The 24,530-nt window shown below is 42.1% G+C and overlaps 1 protein-coding gene across 3 annotated transcripts in view; it reads right to left on the bottom strand.

Annotated features, from left to right (window-relative positions):
- ASTN2 (astrotactin 2) overlaps positions 1–24,530 on the bottom strand; it is a 912,698-nt gene that overhangs the window by 137,676 nt on the left and 750,492 nt on the right. For all 3 annotated transcript variants that reach the window (XM_029202991.1, XM_029202990.1, XM_029202989.1), the window contains 2 exons: positions 19,148–19,281; positions 17,451–17,599 (listed from right to left, as the gene is read on the bottom strand). In XM_029202991.1, the coding sequence (XP_029058824.1) occupies positions 17,451–17,599; positions 19,148–19,281 (283 nt within the window). The remainder of the gene's footprint in view (positions 1–17,450; positions 17,600–19,147; positions 19,282–24,530) is intronic.

Raw genomic sequence — 24,530 nt, forward strand, 5'->3', positions numbered from 1 at the left:
GCCCCAACCCAGGATATGACCCAAGTGACTCAGAGTTTAAGTTTCCTCATGATTTCTCCCATGAAAACAGCACCTGGCCCTTCCTACACACCCCCAATCAAAAACACACCTCTTAAAAATTGTGTTTCTTTTTAATTACATAATCCTCTCCTTTTTTTCATTTAAAAAACTTGTTTTTAGTTCTTCCCCCTTCAGGGATTCCCTGGGAGCTATCAAGAGTAGGGACAAAGAGTTGGGTTCAAATCCTAACACTGTCACTGGACAACTATATGTGCCTTGGCAAGTGACTCTGCCCCCTGAACCTCGGTTTTCCCAGCTGTCAAATAAAGATAATAATAACTACTTTTCAGAATAACTCTGATGATTAAATATTATAAAGACACCTGGTATATAAACGCTCAATAAACGTTGGTTCTCTTCCCTTTCCCTTTAATTAGCTTTACACTTTCCATAGTGACTACGAAGTTCTAATACAGAGCAGGTGCTTAACAAATGCTCCCCCTCTTGCTTCACCCTCGCTTTGGCTCTCTTTATATTGGATAACTTTCTGCTTCTTCACTCATGGTGGTTTTAACTGCCTGGTTTCATGAGCTCTGATAACAGCATAATTTGTATTTTCGGTGCTAGGGATATAGCATGGATTGAGACAGTCAAGGTCCTCACCCTTGTAAAGCTTACATTCAAGAGCAGGGGAACAAAAAATAAATGGGCAAAAACATAAATAAATGAGATTTCAGAGAATGATAAGGGATGTGAGAGCAGTAATACTGGGGGATGTGACAGGAGTGACAGAGAAGCAACCTTACATTTGGGTGGTCAGAGAGACCTCTAAGTGAAGATGACGATGGGATGAAGAAACCAATTGCTATGAAGGTGCTAACAATCCAAACAACTCCCAGCTCTGCCCTTACACATTAGGTTAGCTACCAGCTTCCTAAAAGCCAACTCAAGAAGGGAAAGAGTTTGAGTTGTATTGTTCTCTTTTCCAAATATAAAGGAAATATGTATCAAGGATGGTTATATAAAGGAATTTATGTTCTTGCCTACAAGAATGTATGGCCTCTGTCTTTTCTGGCCTTTGAAAATGGTATGCTCCTTTCTTGAAGGCTTTCTGTCCAGAACTCAGACACTCCCAAAAGATGACTGCTGCCTGGGGTCTGAAATAATAAGTGAGTGAACCCAAATCCATAGGTATTGTGATCCAACTCTTTGGCACCTGTATGGTCAGTGTTGAGGGCAGTAATTATTCCAGGACTCTTGTTATGTCCTCTAGGTTTACAGAATTAAATCATGAACTTTGAATGACCTCAGTCAAGTCACTTCTCCTCTCTGAGTCTTATTCATCGTCTGTAATGATTGAGTAAGAGGTGAAGGGTGGGTGGTGGACACTGGGTAGAGGTTTATCTGTGATCTCTTATGGTTCCTTTCAGATTTCCTGTGATTCTAAAAGGCCCTTTGGAATCATGGAGGTAATACTCCCAGGGAATTCTTATGTGTTGGAAAGCTCTCCTACAACACTGACGTCAGCTGTGCCTGAGGCTTTTAAGTGGGTCAACAGTCTCCAAACACAAGCCTGGAGAGAAACCTGGAAATTATGGATTAAAGGACAATTACAATAGGGCCCATAATAACTCTCTTATAAGCCCATCTTCTTTGTTGGTTAATAACCAAATTCCTTCTTTCCAGGGTACTCCACCCTCACCTTCTCCCACGGAGATGGGTGAGGCCGGATCAGGGCAGGCTAATTGAGTTCTTCCTGGGGAGTTTGGGGTCAGGTGAACACAACTCCTTGACCTGATCTCACATGGCTCCAGGGATGTACCCAGAATCTCTCCCTTGAGAGACAGGACAGGATGACTCAGGAAGAGGGAATTCAATCACAGGAAGTTTATGAAGACTGGAAGTGCGATTGGTGGCCAAATCCAAGCCCGGATACTCCTAAGGGCACATGGTATGGGAACCAATGCTGGGCTGGGGGCCAGGAGATCCTGCCTATGTGCTAGCCTGAACTTACCAGGAGACTGAGAGGAAGTTCCTTGACTTCTGAAGTTCAGCTTCTTCAACTGAACTGAGGAGACTGGCTTAACTGATCTGTAAGGATCTTGTAAGTATGATATTTTAGGATTCTAGAAAGCATATGATGCAGTGGACTACTTCTGTGTCTCAGTTTCTGCTTTTGTGAAAATTAGAACAACAATAGTAACTTCATCATAGAATTATTTTGAAGATTAAATGAGTTTACCACAGCATCTCTACTTCGTTCATTCAGTGTATTCCTTTAATGGTTACCCACTAGGCTTCTACTGCAAACCATACCCTGTACTAGGTGAGAATGAACAAATGAATTCAGTGATCAACTACAGGGATACCTTCACAGAGCTAGAAGTCTTGTGGGGAACGCAGTAAAATTCAAAAACTAAAGCAATTTTTTTAAAAGCAATTTTCATAAGACATTTCTGTTATGATTTGACAATCAGCTCAAACCCCCTGTCCATGTATGGCAAATAGCAGGCAAAAACATTCCAAGAAGTGGCGAATACAAAACTCTCGAGGGAAGAGAGCTCTCTGTCCCTGGCCTAAGTTAGAGATGACACATTTGCATATCCACAGGGGCAAAGCAGAGAGCACAAATTAATGTAGCAGGTTGAATGTCAGACAACCGGGAAGAAGGGGATTATGGCAAACTAGAGTGTACATGCATTCCCTAAAGGGGGCAGCTCAACTGTCTTGTCTACTGCTGCCATGTGGGAATGTGAGCCCAAGATTAACAAAACCTACCCTTTTTCAGCAGAAGCCAGGAATCCAGATTTTTATGTAAAAATCTTGCAGATTTCAAATGATGACAACGTACTCAAATATTAAAAAAGAACGCTATGTAGCCACTGGTTTGCTACCTAGTTTAAGGCAAATTATTTCAGATAAGTAGGAGCATTATGAATGTTTTCAAAGATGGTAAGAACAAAGGAAAGAGGATGAGTGATTATTGTATATCTTCGATGCAACAAGCATCTCACACACATCATATATCATTCCATTGGTTGCTCACAACAATACTGAGAAATATTGATGTTTAGTACTGATTTTTTTTTTCCTTAGGAAAGTCGCATATGGGGAGTGTGTTTTGGGAAACACTGGTATAGACAGATAAGAATGGCAGTATGAGGAAGACTGAATATAGGGACAAGACTAGAAGCAGGGGAGCCTGGTGAGGAAGTTATATTGGAATTATCTAGAGTGGTCTTAGTCGGGAAGAAAACAAAGAGTTGAGGCATAATGGAAAAGCAGTTAACTAAGCTTTTCTTTCAAGTCAGTCAATAATGTCTTAGAAGGAAAATCTACTTCTCTCCCACCTCCCCACGTCAGGTGGAAGATGGAGAGACCTTACAGGTGTACCCCTTTTCTTACACTCTATTTTCACCTTAGGGCTATCTCTTTGATGCCTCTTCTCAGCTCCATGTTGGCCACCTCTCCAGGTGGGCAACAGAAGCTGAGTCTTAGTTCTACGGACTGGGCCACCTGGTCTAACCCCTACTGCCACACAGAATCCCTTCCTATAGGGCAATAAAGTTCTGTAGGAAAAGACCATTCAGCCATTCTCTTTGCTCCCCCAATCCAGGGGCTCCTTGCTTCTGGTTAGTACTACACGGCCAGTGAGAAAGAAATGTGGATTAAACAGTCAGGAGACCCAAATTCAATTCCTGACCCCACTCTTCTTAGAAGTTTGACCTTCAACTATCTAGTTCACAAGCCTTATCTTCAACTCCCTCACCTGTAAATGGAGATAGTAATTCCCTGCTGCTTGGAAGGAATAATTTGCAGATAAAATGAGATAATGGATTCAAAGGCCCTTCAATTCATCTTCCACAGAGCAGCCAGGGTGATGAAACTTTCACTCTTTAGCATGCCTTAAACAACTCCCTGTAATTTCACCCCTGCTATAGTCCCTTCTCTTTTATTTCTGCCACTCAAAATTTAAACTTGAGCACACAACCCTTTTGTACTTTAAGGTCACTGCACATGCTTTTCCCTCTACCTGGAATACTCTCCATCCTCATGTACTTCTCAACCTTCACTTTATCTCATTGCTTCCTGCCCACACTTCAGGTCCTTATTGGGTGCCTCCTATACGCCTGGCATTTTACTAGGCACTGGGCTACAGTCATGAAAAAGATGAACATAACTCCACTTCAGAGGAGCTAGTATTCTAGCAAGAAGGGAAAATGCTCAACCTTTCTTCCCCCCAAATCAAAATGCATTCGTCATAATTATAGTAAGTGCTACAAGAAGAGTATTAAATGCTAAAAGTTCACATAATTAAAGAAAGGGCCAGATTCTGATAAATGACATTTAAGCTGAGACCTGAGTGTATAGACCTAAGTGGGAAAGAAAATCAGTGCTATCAAGAGCAGACAGAAGACTGGAGAAGTAGGCAAGAACAGTTATTCATAACCTTAAAGGCCATGTCAACATTTTTCTCCATTTAGTTAGAAGAGTTATGGAAAGCTCTTAAAGGGTGTAAATTAAGAAAATGATACTTATAAATCAGATATTCATCAAATATTTATTGAGTGTTTATGGTATGCCAGGCACTGTTCTAGGCACTGGATAGGATCCAAAGCTGCATTTTGAAGGGTAACTCTGGCTTTAGAATTGATAACTGAAAGGGATAAAAAGTGGCTGATATGAAGACTAATTAGAAAGTCATTGCAAGAGACGATGGGTGGTTTAGGCCATGCAATGAGAATAGAAACAAAGGAATAGATTCAAGAGAGAATGTTGTATGTCAATTATATTTCAATAAAACTGGGGAAAAAAGATAATGGAGATCAAAGCAAAACAACTTGGTTGTAAATTGAATATGAGGATGAACTAGAGAAAAGAGTTAAACCTTGGGATTTTGCTTCAAGGAACTGAATTTATAGTGGTACCAGTTATAGAGAGTAAATGAGCACGTAGACAGGAGCACACTAGTGGGGAGATGCTAACGAGTTCAGTTTTGTATGTGTTGGGTTTGAATTGCTTGCGAGACATCAAGTTGCAGATGCTTCTAGTCAGCTGGATATGAACAGACAGTTCAGAAGAATGAGGTGGAAACACAAACGTAAGAGCAGTGATTATACTGATTATAACTATGGGAGTGGACGTTAGCCCAGAGAGTTTAAATTGAAAAATGAAGATAAAAGACCAAGATCTAAGCTGCTCTAGGATTTAAAGAGCAGATGGGGAGGACCCAGTCTGCAAGGGAGGCTGCGGTGGAGTCCGAGAGGCGGGTGTAAAACCAGGAGGGAGAGCGTGGTGTCAAAGAAACCAAAAAAGCAAAGGTTTCAGAAGAGATTGATGAACCCTGTAGAATGCTTGAAGACATCAAGTAAGTCTATGGCCCCCCCCCAAGAAAAAAAAAGTCATTGGATTTAATGACATGGAGGTTACAGATGTTTGTGGAGAAGAATGTTTCAGTAAACTTGGAGGTAGCAGGAGACAGAGTGGAGGGAGTTAAGGAACCAGTGGAAAGTGAAGAAATGGAGTCAGCCACTGCAGACTCTACTTTCAAAAGTGTGTTTATAAAGAAGAGGAGTGAGATAGTTAGGAGAGTGTAAGATGGAATGCTTTTTTTTTTTTTTAAGAAAAACATATAAGCACATTTAAATGATGGTAAAAATAATCTACTAAAGAAGGAGAGATTGGAAGCATAGAATATAGAGGGATAATTGATAGGTCAAATTTCCTAGAAATTTAGTAGGGTACAGGAAGCAGTGCAACAGAAGGATTAACTTTACAGAGGAAGAAGGGCACCTCCTACATTGCTACAGGAGGGAAGGGGAAGAATATGCAGAAAGAAACATACAGATTTAAAATAGTTAAGGAGGGAAGTTTACCTACTCCCTATACTATTTTCTCTGAAAATGAGGACCCAAGATTATTTGCTGAGAGAGGGGGGAGAATAAGGTGCCATGAATTGAAGACTGGTGAAAGAGAAAGTAAATTGATAGGAGAGGTCTAGTAGGATTGCCTGGTAGCATGAAAAGCCTGGTTGACATTGGTGACTGACGATATATTTGTGCCAAATATTCTCAACTGTGTGCTTCTCACTAGCTTTTTGAGGTATGTACTAGCAGAGGAGAGGATGGAGAGCTGCTGTGTGTATCCAGTGTAGGGGTTTGGCCAAGCAGGGCAACAGAAGAACAGAAAGGCAAGAGAGATCAGGAGGTGGTTGAGAACAGTGATTAAAATATGAGCCATGAACTCTACCATGGTGTCTCAGTCCTTCCGGGTTGCTACAACAAAATACCACAGATGGGTAGCTTATAAGCAACAGAAATGTATTTCTGACAGTTCCGGAGGCTGGAAAGTCCAAGATCAAGACATCAGTAGGCTTTGGGTCCACTTTCTCATAGATGGCCTTCTTCTCACTGTAACTTCACAAGGTAGAAGAGTGAGGAATTTCTCTGGGGTGTCTTTTAAAAGGGCACTGATCCAATTCATGAAGACCTGCCCTCATGACCTTATCACTGACCAAGTGCCCCACCTGTTAATACCATCACCTTGGGGGTTAGGATTTCAACATATGAATTTTAGGGGGACATAAACATTCAGTCCATTTCACATGGATAGGGCGATGACTAAAAAATAGTTGGAACTGATAGATGGAGATAGAGCAGTGATACCTAGGAGCAGGGAATCATATTGAGTTAAAAGACAGATATGGTAGGGGTGAGAGATAAAAAACAAACAGGATAAAAGAGAGTGGGATAATGGAGCTAATGATTTTGACGGGATCTCATCACATGAGGACAACTCCAGGGTGTGAACTAGGAGTGGGTGGCTGAGCTAGACCGGAAGCAAGTTCACTGGAGATGAGCAGGCTAAGGAAGTGAGAGACTGGGTGGTAGGGCACGGAACCCCAGAGGACCTGAACACATCTACTGTGACGACAAGAGCACAGATGGAGAGAAAACTCAAACCCAGCAGCTTTGATACTTAGAGCATCAGTTCCAGTTGTGGCAAGAAGATGAAGGCTGGACTCTATTTTACTTTATCTTTTGGGGAATGACTGCATTTCAGGGTCATGAGGAAGGACAGCTTTAATCCTGACAAAGTCTTTGGACGGGAGGTAGGCACCTACCTACCATAATTCTTCCCTGGCCTAGGAGGAGGTTCTGGAGAGTACAGAGGGAAAGCTAGCTTTGCTTCTCTTGGCGTCTATAATGGGCAGCTGCTACGAAGGTCAAGCATGGTGACAGGTGGCAGCAGGGAGAAAGGGAAAACTTTCTCACCAGAGGCGAGCTCCACGTGGGGGTGCTGACAGTCTCAAGTGAGGTTTGACTAGTATGATTAATTACTGGGACCAGAATCTTGAACAATTGCCTCACTTCCTCTGCATAGCCTTTACCAACGCCACTAGACTGAGCTAGAAACCTCTAATCTGTGCTCTTACAGTATCTGAGTTGTCTCATCTCCTACCATGCTTTAGGGTAATTTCTTGCTAAACTGTATTTATCTCCTAGTAGACTTATAAACTCCATGAGGGCAGGATTCATGGCTTCCTTGCTCCTATTCCATGCCCAGCACACCCTGCCGTGTCTGGACCACAGTAAGAGCTCTATATACATGAATGAAACAAATGAGCGTGCTTCGTGAACTGTTAAAAAAACAAAATAAAACAAAACACTCGGTGACATAGAAGGCAGGTTGGGTGGCATGGGGGAATGGAGAGAATTAAGACCCTCCAAGTACCTTTTCCCTTTGGAGGCCCTTGACTTTAGAAACCTCTCACCCAAAGAGCAGCTGGAGTGACAGAAACATTTTCTGAGGACCTGAGATCAGTTCCAGATGTTTGCAGGCATGTCAGTTTGTACCTCACCCTGTAAAACATATTTCCTTCACCCCCCTCCACTCTAGCTGAGGGAGTGGGGCCCAGTCTCCAATGACATCACCTCCCTCAAGTTGGTCCAGGGCAGGCAGACAGCAGGCGGGTGAGGGCTCTCCTAGCTTCTCAGACAAAGAGTAGGGCTCAGCCATGGCCTGCACTGCTTGAGGAGCTATGAGTAATTTCCACGGAATTTCATAAACAGCCCCGATGTAATCACTCCATCACAGCCGCTGCTGCCACCATCCTGTCAGCTACTGGGGGATGTGAGGCCTTGCTGTCCTTTGCTTTGAGTTATTCCCCACAGAAACCCACCTCCATAACTGCTCCCCTTCACTTGAGAAGGTCATCGGTCTAAGATGGGATGGTGAGTGTGCAGGGAGAGGGTGTGGGCGGTGTCCTTTCAGTTAGATTAGACTTAACGGAAACAGGGAGGGAGGGTTTAGAGAATTGCGTTGGGGACGGAGACAGGTGTCTTCTGACCCTTCGGGATATTATTCTTGACCCAGATCTAGATGAATCTAGATGAGCAGCTCATGCCTAAGCAGCTTGAAGAGATAAAGACGGAAAAGATAGACTGAGACGGAGGCAGAAGGTGGCGTGAAGTAAAAAAGGAAAAAGAGGAGACAGAGAGAAAGATGTCAAGAGGGACACCCATAAATAGAGGAAAAGAAGGAAGGGAGGAAGGAGAGAGCGAGGATAGAGAAAGGAAGACACAGAGATAAGAACTGAGATTTGGCAGGAGGGGAGCCTGGTGCTGATAAGCTGGGGAGCAGCCCAACAGGCTCCCAAATGCCAGGACAGAAAGGGGCACTGACCGGCTCCAGATGTTGCTGCCTTTCATGGGCAGATGTGGGGGATGGTAGAGAGGGCCCGCTGTCTCGTGCGGGGGCCGACAGAGCCAGCTGGCCTTCCAGTCCTGAACCAAAACCCAAAGCGAAGCTGGGAATCCCATGGGGAGAAAGAGAAGTCTCTGATTTTTAAAAGGTTAAAAAATATTCCAGCAGCTGACCAAAGAAAATTCAGGGGAGTGTGGTAGGAGGTTATGACGTTGGGTGAGACCCTTCCACTTCTTGTCTTTCCTTTTCTGATCCTTACAGTGAGGGAGTTGGACTCACTGCTGAGGTCCTGCTACTCTAAAGTTTTGGGATTCTCAGAAGCTGGCATGTATGACAAAGAAGCAATGAGTCTGAAGAGCTACGTTCTCTAGAAGAGCCCCACAGCTGCCATCATACGTCTATATACTCCATCCTGCCCAGACACACAGATACCCTATATCCCCTAATTTCCATTTGCTTCTTGGTTTATTCTCAACAAGAACAAAGCACACCAGAGGTAATATCACTGGTGGAAAGATATTTGGACTTGGCAGGGAGAGCAGGTAAAGAAACCAGAGCCCCCATTCTAGCACTGACTCTCCCACTAGCTCATGTGTGTAACGTCGGGACAAGCCCCCCTCCCGTCCTCCTCAGCCTTTTTCTCCGTAGGTCAAACATGGTATTTGGATTCATTAAATTTTCTTGTGCCTCACCCCGCCTTCTTATTCCCACCCCCCTGCATCTAGCCCTGCCCAAGAGGCTGAAACCCATGCCAATTGCTCTGATGAGGCCACGGGGGAGAACCAGACGTCTGTTTTTAATATCGATGACAGATTAGCGTGCGGGGAATTCAGCCACCCCCCAAAACAAGCCCCGTCTCTGCTCAAAACAACTGGAACAGGAGGCTAGTTATGCTTGGCTTTCCCAATAGAGTCGCAGGACCGACAGAGCAATAGCTTCTCTGAAGGAAACAAAGAGGGCGCCAAACCCAGGGGTGGGGGGCAGGAGAAGGAGACAGGGAGGGAGAGTCCGCATTTCAACAGCTAGTTCAAAAGGGTGTTGAACAGATGGCAGTCATAAAGCATGTGTGTGAGAGAGAGAGAATGTGTATATGCATGTATATCTGTGCACACGCATGCGTGAGCTTGTGAATAAATAAACAATTACAGCACTGCACTCGGCTGCCAGCAAAAATCCAGAGAGATCAAAGAGAAAGCCCTCATTTCCTTATTCTGGCCTCACCTGGCCAAATGTGTGCGCAATCCTAACTCTCTAACAAAACAAGTCTTAAACCTTATTTTATTGTTTGTTTTCTTCCTAACATTGAATTTTCCTTTTTCTTTTTTTAATTCATGGAAATTAGAAGCAACTAGCATTTATCAATACTTACCATGTCTCAAGAACTGTGCTACATTTGACTCTCAAAGTAGCTAACGAAATAGGTGTTATTTTCCCCATTCCACAGAGAGGGAAATTGAGACCCAGAAAGGATGTCGACTGGCCCTAGATTTCTCAATGAGAAGTGGTAGAAACTGAAAGCAGAAGCCAGGTGTTTTGGGGAAAAAAAAAAATAGCCCACGCTCCTTAATTCGGCTTGTAACCTCTAAGATAAAGTTCAGTCAAGTAGACTGAAATTTTCAAATTTGGTCCAAGTTCACTTTTGAGATTGTTGAGACATAGTAAAAGTGGCATGGAGGCAAAGAGATGAGGTTTCTGCTTCAGATATCCACTGCCAATCATCTACAGCATCAATTAATCATACACATTTTAGAAGGCTTACTATGTACTCAGCTAGTCTCTAGAACTACGTAAGACCTCATAAGACCACACGGTTCTCAAAGAATTAACATCAGAGTTGAAAAGTTAAAACATGTATATGATACATGTTTTACATACACATACAATTCAATTCAGTGAACACTGAACATTTATGTACGTCAGGCACTGTGGAAGGATACCAAATTATAAAGACATAAGAGTCATTATCCTGCTTCTTTAAAGACAATTGTCCACTGAAAAATTCAAGAAGTGGATGGTGGAGAGAATTAAAGTCAAGTAGCACAAGGAAGAATTAGAAGAACCTGTAAAGATGGTGGCAGATATGTCATTATCTTCAAACTTCTGAATGGCAGCAGGAAGAAGAAGGGGTAATATCTCTGTGGTGTGTCCCCAGACCATGAACTAAAAAGAAGTTTCATCTCTATCAAAAAACAGGAACTCTTGGATCAGAACACTGGTTCCTAGATGATCAGAAGGAAGAATCTTGGATTTCCATTTCTGGACTGGATGGAGAAACAGAGACTAGATTTATTTACCCTACTACCTGAAACATGAAGGATTTTTTTTAAAAGAAAAGAACATACAACAAGTTTTCAAACTGGAAATCTGGCAACAGAGGACAGAGACCTTGAAATATGGAAAACAAATTCTGTGAGCCCTAAAATTTCTGCAGCTTCCTGTCTTCAGAGAGTTTCTAGGTCACTGCAGGGAGATGCCTGGAAGATTCCCTAAACTGAGAAGGCAGAGTCCTTAGTCCAGGGAGATGAAAGTGACTAGAGTTTATAGGATAGAGTAATGGAGAGGAGAGAGCTGTACAGAGAGAAAATTGAAGAGATCTGTGTAGGGTCCCCTTTCAATACTCAGCAAAGTACTGGTTAATGGATGTATGTAAGGAGCCTACCAACCCAAGAGGATTAGACAGAACAATGCCCATTGCTCGTACAGGGGCCAGAAATAGTGCCTATTCCTCCCAGTCACACTGGAAAATCTCATAATTCATGGGCCACTGTGTAGAACACACTGAAGGGTCTTGCCTCAGTAGTAGGGAATAATTAGCCCTAGACTAAACACTGCTCTGGGTCCATCTAATAAATCTTAAAAAGTAAGACCCAAAAGAATCAAGCTGTTTCCAAATAACTTAACTGTGGCCCAAAATAGAGTTCAAAAATATTTATAGGAATACAAAAGTACCCAGAACCCAACAAGGCAAACATCACAATGTCTGGCATTTAATCAAAAATTACCTGGCATGCAAAGAAGAAGGAAATTCAACACATATGAGGAGAGAAATCAATCCACTTAAACTGACCCAGAACTGATACAGATGTTAGAATTAGGAAACAAGGACATCAAAAGCATTATTATAACTCTATTCTATACATCAAAAAAGTTATGACATGCCATATACTAGCCAGATCCAAATTGAACTTCCCGGGACTTCCCTGGTAGCACACCGGTTAAGAATCCACCTGCGAATGCAGGGGACATGGGTTTGAGCTCTGGTCCAGGAAGATCCCACATGCTGTGCAGAGTAACAAAGCCCGTGCACCACAACTACTGAGCCTGCGCTCTAGAGCCCATGAGTCACAAGTACTTTAGGCCACGTGCCACAACTACTGAAGCCCGTGCGCTTAGAGCTCCGCAACAAGAGAAGCCACTGCAATGAGAAGCCCGCTCACCATGATGAAGAGTAGCTCCCGCTCAATGAAACTAGAGAAAGCCCACGTGCAGCAATGAAGACCCAATGCAGCCAAAAATAAATAAATTAATTTTAAATAAATGTTTAAAAAAACAAATTGAACTTCCTAAGATGAAAATTACAATGTCTGAGACTTCCCTGGTGGCGCAGTGGTTAAGGATCCTCCTGCCAATGTGCCAATGCAGGGGACACAGTTTCGATCCCTGGTCCAGCAAGATCCCACATGCCCCAGAGCAACTAAGCCCATGTGCCACAACTACTGAGCCTGTGCTCTAGAGCCCACGAGCCACAACTACTGAGCCCGTGTGCCACAACTACTGAAGCCTGCGCTCCTAGACCCCGTGCTCCACAACAAGAGAAGCCACCGCAATGAGAAGCCGGTGCACCACAACAAAGAGTAGCCCCCACTCGACACAACTAGAAAAAGCCCACACACAGCAATAAAGACCCAAAGCAACCAAAACTAAATAAAGAGAAAATTACAATGTCTGAGTTAAAAAAAAAAATCACTGCATAGATTAACAGTAAATTAGATACTGCAGAAGGCAATGAAGACATAGCACTAGAAACTATCCAAAAGGAAACAAACAAAAAGAAATAATTTTTAAAAATGAAAAGAGCGTCAGTGAGATAAAGAACAATTTCAAGTGGCTGAATACATATATTTTTAGAGTCACTGAAGGAGAAACAAGATGGAGAGAGAGAAAAATAATGGCCCCAAATTTTCCAGATGGGCTAAAACAGTAAACCCATAGATCCAAGAAGCTTAATAAACCTCAAACACAATAAATTGCTAATGTAAGCAAGACACAGGAGCAACATCTTTAAATTACTAAAAGAAAAATATGCCAATCTAGAATACTGTACCCAGACATAATAGCTTACAAAAGCAAAAGCAGAAAGAATTCATCATTAACAAACCTGAAATATAAGAAATAATAAAATATATCCTTCAGGCAGAAAGATAATGAAATCAGATGAAAATATGGATGTATGCAAAAGAATGAAGAACACCAAAAATGTAAGTACATGAGTAAACAATAAAACTATTAATTAAATATACTTAAAGGATAATTACTCTTTTAGGAAAATAACAATGAATTATGAAACTTATGTATATGAGTAAAATGTATGACAATATAGCATAAAGACTTAGAGGAGAGAAATAAAAGTATACTATATAAGGTTCTTTTACTGTATATGAAGTGTTAGAATAGCACTTGAGGGCACACTGTGATATGTTAAATATAAATATATAAACCCTAAAGTAATCACTAAACTAACAGAAGAGTTATAATAAATCAACAAAAGAAATAAAATGGAATGATAAATACACTCAATCTAAAAGAAGACAGAAAAAGAGAAGAAAGGAAACAAAGAAAACTGAAACAATAGAAAACAAATAGCACAATGATAAACTGAAACCTAACCACAACAATACCATATTAAGAATAAATGGTCTAAACACCCCAATGTAAAGATAACAATGTCAGACTGGATTAGGAAAAAAAAAAGAAAAAGAAAAGAATAAAGACCTAAATACATGCTGTCTACAAGAAACCCATTTTAAATATAACGGCACAAGTAATCTAAGAGTAAAAAAATAAAAAATGGTAAATCATTCTAACATTAATCAGAAGAAAGCTGAGAAAGTTATATTAATATCAGAAAAAAGTAGATTTTGGAGCAAAAAATGTAACATGGATACAGACAACCATTTCACAATGATAAAGGGATTGATTCATCAAGAGAATATAAAAATTATGTTTATTCACTTAATAACAGAGCTTCAAAATGCATAAAGTAAAAACTGATAGAACTATAAGAAGAAACAGATATACCCACAATCATCATCAGAGGTTTCAGTACCATTCTTTCAAGTATTGATACAACAAGAAGACAGGAAATCAGAAAGGATTTAGAAGACTTGAACAACACAATCAACCAATTTGACCTAACTAGCACTCATAGAAAAACTCATCCATAAATAGAAGAAAATACATGATTTCAAACTGGACACTGAAAACAATGATAGACCATATCCTGTGCCATAAAACCAGTCTTAATAAATTTAAAATGATCCAGCAACACCACTCCTGGGCATATATCCAGAGAAAATCATAATTCAAGAAGATACATGCACCTCAATGTTCATTGCAGCACTGTTTACAATAGCCAAGACAGGGAAGCAACCTAAATGTCCATCAACTGAGGAATGGATAAAGAAGATGTGGTACATATATACAATGGAATATTACTCAGCCATTAAAAAGAATGAAATAATGCATTTGCAGCAACATGGATGGACCTGGAGATGATCATACTAAGTGAAGTAAGTCAGACAGACAAAGACAAATATCATATGATATCACCAATATGTGGAATCTAAAAAAAAAATTATACAAACGAACTTATTTACAAAACAGAAACAGATTCACAGAGTTAGAGAACAAACTTATGGTTATGGGGGAAGGGTCACGGGGAGGGATAGATTAGGAGTTTGGAATTGACATATACACACCGCTATATTTAAAATAGATAACCAACAAGGCCCTATTGTACAGCACAGGGAACCCTGCTCAATATTCTGTAACAACCTAAATGGAAAAAGAACTTGAAAATACGTATAACTGAATCACTTTGCTGTACACCTGAAACTAACACAACTTTGTTAATCAACTATACTCCAATATAATACAAAAATTTAAAAAAAATAAAATGATTAAAGTCATAAAAAGTGTATACTCTGATATAGTGGAATCAAATTAAAATTCAATGACAGGAAGTTATCTGAAAAATCCCCAAATATCTGGAAATTAAGTAACATGCATCTAAAGAATCCATGGGTCAAAGAAGAAAACAAAGGGAAATTAAAAGGTATTTTGAACTGAACGAAAATGAAAACACAATTTATCAAAAATCTGTGGTAAGCCACTAAAGCAGTTATTAGGGAAAATTATTTGTCTTACAAGAAAAATCTCAAATCAACAACTTCAGCTACCACCTTAAAAATCTAGAAAAAAGAGGAACAAACTAAATCTAAAATAAGCCAAAGAAAAGAAATAACAAAGGTCAGAGTAGAAATCAATGAAATGGAAAACAATAGCAAAGGTAGGTGAAATCAAAGCTGATTCTTTGAGAAGATAAATAAGTTACACAATCTTCTTTCCAGATTGATCAGAAAAAAAAAGAGAGATGACAGAAATTACCGATATCAAGAATGAGAATGATATCACTATAAATTCCATAAATATTAAAAAAATAACAGAATATCACAATTTTTTGCCAGTAAATTTTATAACTTACACAAAATGGATAAGTTCTTTGAAACACACAAGGTACCAAAATCACTTAAGAAGAAATTCATAACCTGAATAGCCCTATAACTATCAGAGAATTAAATTAGTAATTAAAACCTTCTTACAAGAAAAGCTCCAAGCCCAGATTATTTCACTTGTGAATTTTACCAATTTTTTTAAAATACATTACTATTTCTACCCAAACTCTTTCAGAAAACTAAAAAGGATAAAATATTCTGCAATTTATTTTGAGAGGCCAGAATTATCCTGACAGCAAAACAGACACAGGCATTACCAGAAAACTACTGATCAAAATACCTGACAAATAAGGATGCAAAAATGTAAACAGAATTTTAACAAAATAAATCCAACAATATATACAAAAAGATAGTGCATCATGACCATGTGGGATTAATTTATTCCAGAAATACAAGGTTTTTTTTTTTAATCCTTTGAAAATGCATCAATATAATCTACCGTATTAACAAACTAAGAAACATAAACTATGATCATTTCAATGGACACAGAGAATTCAACATTCATAACAAATAAAGATTCAAGCACTGTGCTGGGAGTAGGACAGACTGGCTGTGGAACTTTGGGAAGGTCACAGACCTCTCTGGGATTCACTACTTGATCTATAAAAATGCGCCTGGTAATCATTCAGAGACTAATGTTAGCAACATGGCGGCATAAGAATTTTCACCCCCACCCCCCAACCCCCCATCACCCCTCTAACAACCTCCATCAAAAAATCAATTTGAACCAATCCGAGTAATGGCATTGTGGGGACAATTTGAACCGAAAAATCAACTTGAACAGCTGTCCGTGCGCAGAAATACTTCACAAGAACTAAGGTTTCTAGGTGAGGGATCATTGCACCTGGGTGAAGCACAAAACTAAGAAAAGATGCTTTGAGGAGGGTAGGAAAGATAGATCCACATTACTCTTATAACCTCTCCCCCAAGCCTGAGCAGCCCAGTGCAGAGAGAGAAACCGTCCCTGTGGAAGGAAAGAGAAAAGTGAGACCAACTTCACTTTGCACTCCAGAGCCAGCTCCCATGGCTGTAGGTGGCTCCCAGAAGACTTCTGTGTGCATCCAGGACTCTGGCTCATCCCAGCAACTGCTGTCTCCAGGGGCCCCAGCAGCTTCCATGGCACCAGGCTCCCAGTGGGCTCCCACGAACCCAGGTCTCCAAGTCACCCTGACACCTGCCAGCTCCGAAGGCCTCCAGGTGATCTACACTTGAACCCGGGTTTCCGGCTGGGCCCAGCACTAGGCCAACTACCACCAGCTCAGGCTTTTGACCTACCCTGCAACCAGGCTGGCTCCCAGGCTCCTGACACTCCAGCACTCCAGGCCTGCCCTCATGGCCCAGCCTCAAGGCCAGCTCCCTCAGACCCAGGCTCCCCGCCTGCCATAAGCCAGACCAGCCCTGCAGACCCACCTGCAGAATGTCACAGCCTCCTGTATACTCTTTAAGTAAACTTAAAGCACTCCTTAAGATCCACTTTCTGCATCTTCTCCTGCATGTCTGAATAATTTCCAAATCCTCTTCCTTAGCATGAAAGACAACTATCTCAGTACATCTCACTAGAAAAGACAATTCCTTGAACTTCTTTATCTCAGTCCCAGAGATAATATATTTACAGATCAAGGTCTTCAAAAATGTAACCTGTAGGCCTTCCCAAGTAGAAACGGATAAATCCTTTTTTGAATTAACTAACACTTTAGTATATGACTTTGTGGATCCAATTTAGAGAATCAGAAATCCTCTACAAGTACAATTTGCTACCTTCCCCTGTAGAAAATCATACCAAAAAGCACACAGGTGTGGGAACTAGGTAACAAACACCAAACAGTGAAACTTCCCAGTGTCTTCCCAGTTCAGAGGACACCAAGTCTCCAAAGGTATTTAGAAAATCCCAGTTTCCCTCCTCTGTCACACCATCTCAGCGAAAGGGGAAGTCTTGAACTTTCTGCTTACCTGTGTAGAGGTCCGTATCTGTGTATTCATCCACTTTCTTGTGCTGCAGAATATAATCAGAGACCTTGGTCCCAATAGCTGGCTGAACATCTACCCACTCCAAGGAGACCACGGTGCTGGAGGGCTCTACTGCTGGGGAGAGCCGCAGCCTAGGGGGGTGACAGGAAAGGTTGTTTGTTTGCCAGCCAGTACTGTCTGGGCCCCAAGAGTTTGCACAGGTCAAGATTAAAAGCACAGGATTCAGTCTGGCTTCAACCCACCACCATACCCCTTGTGTAGACTTAGGCAATTAATTATACCTCTTTCAGCCTCCGTTTCCTTGTTCATAATGGGGACAAGAAAGAGCCACCTTTTGGATCAATGTGGAATCCAGTAAATTAATCCAAGTACCTAGTGTGTGCTCACAGCAAGTTGATTAGCTTTCCATTTGTTTAAACTATATTCTCAATGATGCTTCACTGTCAATTAAATTGGCAGTGCTTTCAAACACAGTCATCTGCCAACCTCTCTGCCATTCTCTTCAATCCCCCCAGTATATCAGTCAATGCTTTAATATCAATACTCCCTCACAGCGGGCAGGGATCCTGGGGAATCCTTTTACAAAGCAAGAAATAACAGAATGTTTGAAGGTGAGAACTGGGGGGGGGGGGTCCTCTGAGAGAGGGAAGGGCAATCCCCCCATTTCATGGAAGGTGAAAGCAAAGCCCAGAAAAGGGGATGATCTGCACAAAGTCACACAGCAAACTGGGGACAGAACCATGATGGTGACTTTGCTTGTCCCCAGCCCAGATTCCTTCTCTCTTTCCACTATACCCACTAACTCTGCAAGGACTGTCTTACAATGGACCCTCAGTATTGGCTCCTGCCCAGACCTCCTCCACTCATCACACCACTCTCCCTCTTAATCACACTGCCCCAATCAAGAAGACCTTCCTTTACTTCCTCAAAGGGTGAGTTTCCTGAGTCAGGGCTTTCCCATGGGCTCTGTCTTTTTCCTGAAACACGTCTGTTGCCATTTGCTGCCTGGCAAACTCTGACTCTAATTCGAGTCTTCTCAGAGAGGCTTCCCAGACTATCTCCCTCTCCTCCAACTAAAGCATCCCCTCTTTGTTCTGTCCATTAGCACATCTTTGTTTTTCTTTCATATTTTTATTATTTAAATGTTTAAACGGTATCATGCTTTCCTGTTCTTGCTTTGACATCTGTCCCCCTCACTAAACGGTCAGTTCCCTAAGTGCACAGGCTGTGCCTGTCTTGCTCATTTATGAATTCCCCAATGTCTGACACACAGCAGGTGTTCAAAACTTATTTGTTGAATGAATAAATAATATAAAGTTTCTTAGAAAAGGTCCTACACTTTCTTTATCTCAGTAGTCCCAGTGGTCAACACAGAACTGGCAAAGCAGTAGTTAGTGCTCAGTAAACCTTTGCCGAATGGATGAGTGAAGAAAAGTAATGATGGCTGGCTTGGTGCTATTAAAATAGCACACACTGCAGTGTAAGTGTCTACCCCCGAGCCACGATTCCATTCTGCCAAAGCTCCCTGCTTTCTCAAAGAAGGAGGTAGGCCCCCAGAGACTTCAGGCATCTGGTGAAGCACCTTAGGAACAGAAGCAAGCCATGGCCTGCACTGGCAGGACAAGAGTATGAGTCCATGGAAAGGGGTGGCCAGAAGAAGAGGGGCCATACATACGTACACCGGCTGCGGGAGAGGGCTGCAGTTGGGGAGCCCACTGGCATCAAAGGCGCTGAGGTCACACCTGCACCAGTCATCGATCACGTCCCCTTTCCCTGAGCACCAGTAGGAGCTCATCAGTGCACTCTTGAAGGCCTGGAATAAAGGAGGACAAAAGAGATGATTATGACAAGGGTGGAGAGATGGAGAGTGAAGGTCCCAGTGGCCATGACAGTCACTGACCCAAGCTTCAGAGGAGCTCTCCTGGGCACAGGACACCATCTCTTGCATAAAGCCCCAGCATTCTACCACCGGGTTCTTCTATTTTGAGCCATTCTCCACCCAACAGCCAGAAGGATCACTGAGACAGGATAGTAATAGCATCCACTGAGAACCTCCCCTGGGCCTGACACTCTGCTCTAAGTATATTAACTTATTTCATCTTCAGTACCTCACACGATAGCTGTAATAAAAATTATCATTATTTCCCATTCTACAAACTGGAAAACTGGGGCACACAGAAGGTAAGTAATTTGTCTGAGGTTCATAGCTACTAAGTGATGGAACTGAGATCTGATCCAAGACAGTCTGGCTCCAGACCCTGCCCTCCTTAACACCTTGCCACACTGCTTCTTGTAGAAATCTGACCACCTCACCACCCTGCTTTGAAACCTTCAGAGGCTCCCCATAGCCCTCAGGATAAAATCTAAACTCCATGCTCTAGCTCCTGACCACCTTCTTAGTCTCATCTCCCACCACTCCTCTGATTTTCCTTTGCATGCTACCATCCACCCTCATGCAACCATTAACATTTCCACCAACAGTGAATTCCTGCTTATGAAAAGTGTGCTCTAAATCAGGAGACAGCAAAGCGTTTCTGCAAAGGACCAGACAGTAAATATTTTTGACTTTATGGCCAGGCAGTCTCTGCCACAATAACTCAACTCTGCCTTTGTAGCATGAAAGCGACACAAATTATAAATAAATGGGCATGTTTGTGTTCCAATAAAACTTTATTTACAAAGACAGCCGACAGGCTAGACTTGTTCTGAGGTACATTGTTTGCTGACCCTTGCTCTAAATGATGATTTATTGATTATTATTATTTTGGCTGTGTTGGGTCTTCGTTGCTGTTGCGCGGGCTTTCTCTAGCTGTAGCGAGCGGGGGCTACTCTTCGTTGTGGTGTACGGTTTTCTCATTGCGGTGGCTTCTCTTGTTGCGGAGCACGGGCTCTAGGCGCGTGGGCTTCAGAAGTTGCAGAGCGTGGGCTCAGTAGTTGTGGTGCGCGGACTCTATAGCTCAGGCTCAGTAGTTGTGGTGCATGGGATTAGCTGCTCCACAGCAAATGGGACCTTCCCGGACCAGGGATCGAACCCGTGTCCCCTGCATTGGCAGGTGGATTCTTAACCACTGTGCCACCAGGGAAGTCCCCTGATGCTCTATTTAATTGCAATGTGCTTCATTGTCTCTCTCTCTCTCTTTTTTTTTTTTTTAAATACATCCTGTCCTCTCTACCGGAATACTCAACCCCACCCCCACCGTGGAATCCAATTCACTCTTTTGGTCTCAGATGAAATCTTCTTTTCTATGGGAACCCTGCCTTGACTTTCTTAAGCCTGTAATCAGGCTCCTCTTCTGGACACCACAACACACTAGACCACACCTAATCATCACATTCCCTTGCCTATCTCACCCAACAGACTTTGATTCCACAAAGGGCACAGGCCATGCCTTGTTCACATGAGTGTTCCCATGGGACTGAGAACACTTATTCAGTCAATATTTACTGAATAAATGAACAGACATTGAAAAACTGATCATGAGGCTGAGGTTCAGATGTGCTTTATGCTTTTGTCACTCCATTTACACTGACATTTCAAGGCACTGGGGATTCAAAATGTTTGACAGCTCTTTTTCAAACTTGGGGATTCCAGAGAATGTTGATCTCTTACTCCTTTGCCAGGTAACAGACTACCTGCTTGCTTTCTTTTTTCTTTTAATTTTTTTTTTTTTTTTTTTTTTTTACTTCCTGTGTACTTTTCCAACTAAAGCTTCACAAAACCTACTACCAAGGACACTTGATTACCCAGGTGACACTTTTTCCATCTTGCATTTTTTGGGTTGTTCTTTCTTTATTTATTTATTTATTGGCTGCACTGGGTCTTTATTGCTGCACGTGGGCTTTCTCTAGTTGTGGCGAGCGGGGGCTACTCTTCGTTGCGGTGCGCGGGCTTCTCATTGTGGTGGCTTCTCTTGTTGCAGAGTACGAGCTCTAGGCACGTAGGTTTCAGTACTTGTAGCACACAGGTTCAGTAGTTGTGACTCACGGGCTCTAGAGCACAGGCTCAGTAGCTGTGGTGCACAGGCTTAGCTGCTCTATAGCATGTGGGATCTTCCCAGACCAGGGCTCGAACCTATGTCCCCTGCATTGGCAGGTGGATTCTTAACCACTGTGCCACCAGGGAAGCCCTCCATCTTGCATTGTTGAAAAGACTCAAGTACAGCATGTTTGTGTAAAGTGGGTCTGGGGTCTGCCTCCTTAGCTACTCAGAACACAGATCTAGAAGGAGAACGTGTGCATCAAGGACACTACTGTGTAAGCCTCCAACACATTCCTCTCAGTGCCTCTGATGAGAAGGCTCCAATTATTCCTGCCATATGTCCTTACTCATATCCTCTCCAAGGGGTGAACAAATGATCCAATTTCTCCTGAATTAAGAATAGTGACCCAAAGAAATAAAAAGAATTATAAGAGCTAATGTTCATGAAGCACCTAATTATACAGTGGAATGTACTTTAAGGGCATTAAAGTGTCATTCTCACAATAGTCCTGAGACACAGATACTGTGATCTTCATCAACAGGTGAGAACTAGAAACCAGAACAGTGAAGAAATATTCCCAAGATCACATAGCAAGCAAATGATGGAAGCAGAATCCCAACCCAGATCTCTGTGACTCCCAAGCATAGGTCTTTTCTATTTAACCACTCAGGACAGTGGGGTTGACTCCAGGTAGGATTGCCAGATTCAGTAGATAAAAATACAGGATGCCCAGTTAAATTCACGTTCCAAATAAACAACTTTTTTTTAGTATAAATATATCCCATTCAGTGTTTGCATATAAATTATGTGGGCCAGAGTCTGGCACACAATAATAGCGCTGTTCTTACTACAAGTTAGAACCTAGGTTAGGAACAACATAGGTTCTCCTACTGGCACCAGAGGGGGCACTCTCATGAGGGCAGAAACCAGATGGGATGGGTCATGCTGACTGACAGACTCTCTTCTCCCTCCATTTGCCGGCTCCCTCTGATTTAAATTAACATGTACAACTGCTCGTGGTTTAAGATTCTGTAACATCTCCAGCTAGAGCTAAGGGCTTAATTATCATAATGGTGAGATCCAGGGCCATGGATGAAAGTGACACAGATGGTAAGAGATTGCCTTGGACTCCAGCAAGGGGAGGAGAGAGAACATCCTGTTTTGTGTACGTGTTTTTGTTTTTGCGTGTGTGCGTGTGTGCGTGCGTGTGTGTGTGTGTGTGTGGTTTTTGTAATCAATAGTCACTGGAGCTTGTGAAAAACAAAACAGGAAATCTCTCTGGACTTTGTGAGTTTCACCATCCAAGCAGCTCTTGGGAAGAAACATTGCCTGTGAGTCTCCACATCCACTGGCTCTTTCCCAAACCCTGAGGAACAGAACGGGGACTGCAGCAGTGGCCAGGCAAACTGTGGACAGAGCTCAAACACACCCTGATAAAAGGCCTACATCAAACAGGGAGCCCTCGCAAGGCAGCAGAAGCCAGCATGCATCAGCTCAGGTTCACTCTTTTCTTACATCTCCAGTCCTTGCAACACTCCATCCCGAATCCAAATAGATCCCAAGGGAGGAACAGCATAGAATGTTCCAGCTTCCAGGGACTCCATAAATCATCTAAGTGAATCTGTTTTACAGATGCACATACAGTGGCCCAGAAATGCTAGTTGGCTGGCCCAAGGTGATAGAGCAACTTTGTGGTGAAATGACTCTATTCCTCCATTTAATCCTCAAAATTACCCTTTGAGATGGGTGTCCTATTCCCATTCACAGACACATGGATGAGTAGGATTTGAATTGAAGTTCGTCTGAATTCTGGCACCCTGGACTTTCCCAGGTCGCACAGGAACTATAAATGCCAAGATTTCATCCAAAACATCCTTTTCAGCTGTTCTGCTTGTATCACGTGCTTATGTGTTGTTTGTTGTGTGCATGTGTGTATGCCTGTGTGTGTTCTCAGAGGAAAACGAAACCTTACACTAGAGGCATTGTTGACTCCTAGCTTTTGAAAAAGTGAAGGCACTTAAGAAACAAATCCTGTACTTAATACAGGGCTAAGGGCTACATTTGCATGGTCATTGGTTTTCATGACAATGAAGGTTTGCATTTCCACTACTAGTGAATGCTTCCAACTTCTGGCTAATTAGCTAGCAAACCAAGCCCCTCAGGATGCAAAAACAGCCACAAAAATGTTAAGCAATCAAAATAAACTAGGATTTATTCTTGACTCCACTGTTACTTCCCTAATTGAACTTTGCATAAGTTATTTCTCTAGTTAAGCCTCAATTTGTCCATCTGTAAAATGAGGACACAGAAGTTTTAGTTTGGAGGGTTTAATTAACTGAACTTCCTCCTCCATACTACATGCCATCTAGATGCTGAGAAAGACAACGGACAAGACCCAGTCACTAACTTCAAAGGACTCACAGTCTAGTGATGAAGGCACACACAATTACAATTAATATGGTTGAAATGCTGTGAAGTAACATGCAGGAGGTTATGGGAATACAAAGGAAGAGGACTTTCCAGCTCTAAAAACTTTGACAATGTCTTGGGAATCTTAAACTTCAAGTTAACACTCCGTATTTGATTAAGATAGATTCTTGGGACCATCTATACAGAATGTCACTAAGCCTACGAATTAAATTCCATACTCTATGCTTACAATGACTATTTTTTACACTGAAAATTTATACTCAGGGGCTGACACCAAATCTGCTATTTTTGATGCGGAGATGGTTCTGCTTTGTATAACCAAAAAGATGCCCTGAAGTCCTCACTCAAAGCTTCATGAATGTGTTATCTTCAGTACTAATAAGCTTGGTCAGGTGGTGCTCAACCCATACCAATTGAGGAGATGAAAGGCCCTCTGGAGAAAGAAACAGATTACCTTTTTGCCACCAGGCTTCCTTTTAGTACCTAACACAGTATCTAGCAGATAGCATAAGTCAGCCAATATTTGTTAAATTGAATTAAAAATTCACATGGAATGCTGAATGAAATGAACCAAGTTTATAAATGACATCATAAAGCCAGGAAAATGTGTGTGTGTGTGTGTGTGTGTGTGTGTGTGTGTGTGTGTGTGTGT

The sequence above is a fragment of the Monodon monoceros genome, unplaced genomic scaffold (assembly GCF_005190385.1).
Source record: "Monodon monoceros isolate NGI ecotype Baffin Bay Population unplaced genomic scaffold, NGI_Narwhal_1 Super_Scaffold_5, whole genome shotgun sequence".
In the NCBI taxonomy this organism is placed as follows: domain Eukaryota; kingdom Metazoa; phylum Chordata; class Mammalia; order Artiodactyla; family Monodontidae; genus Monodon; species Monodon monoceros.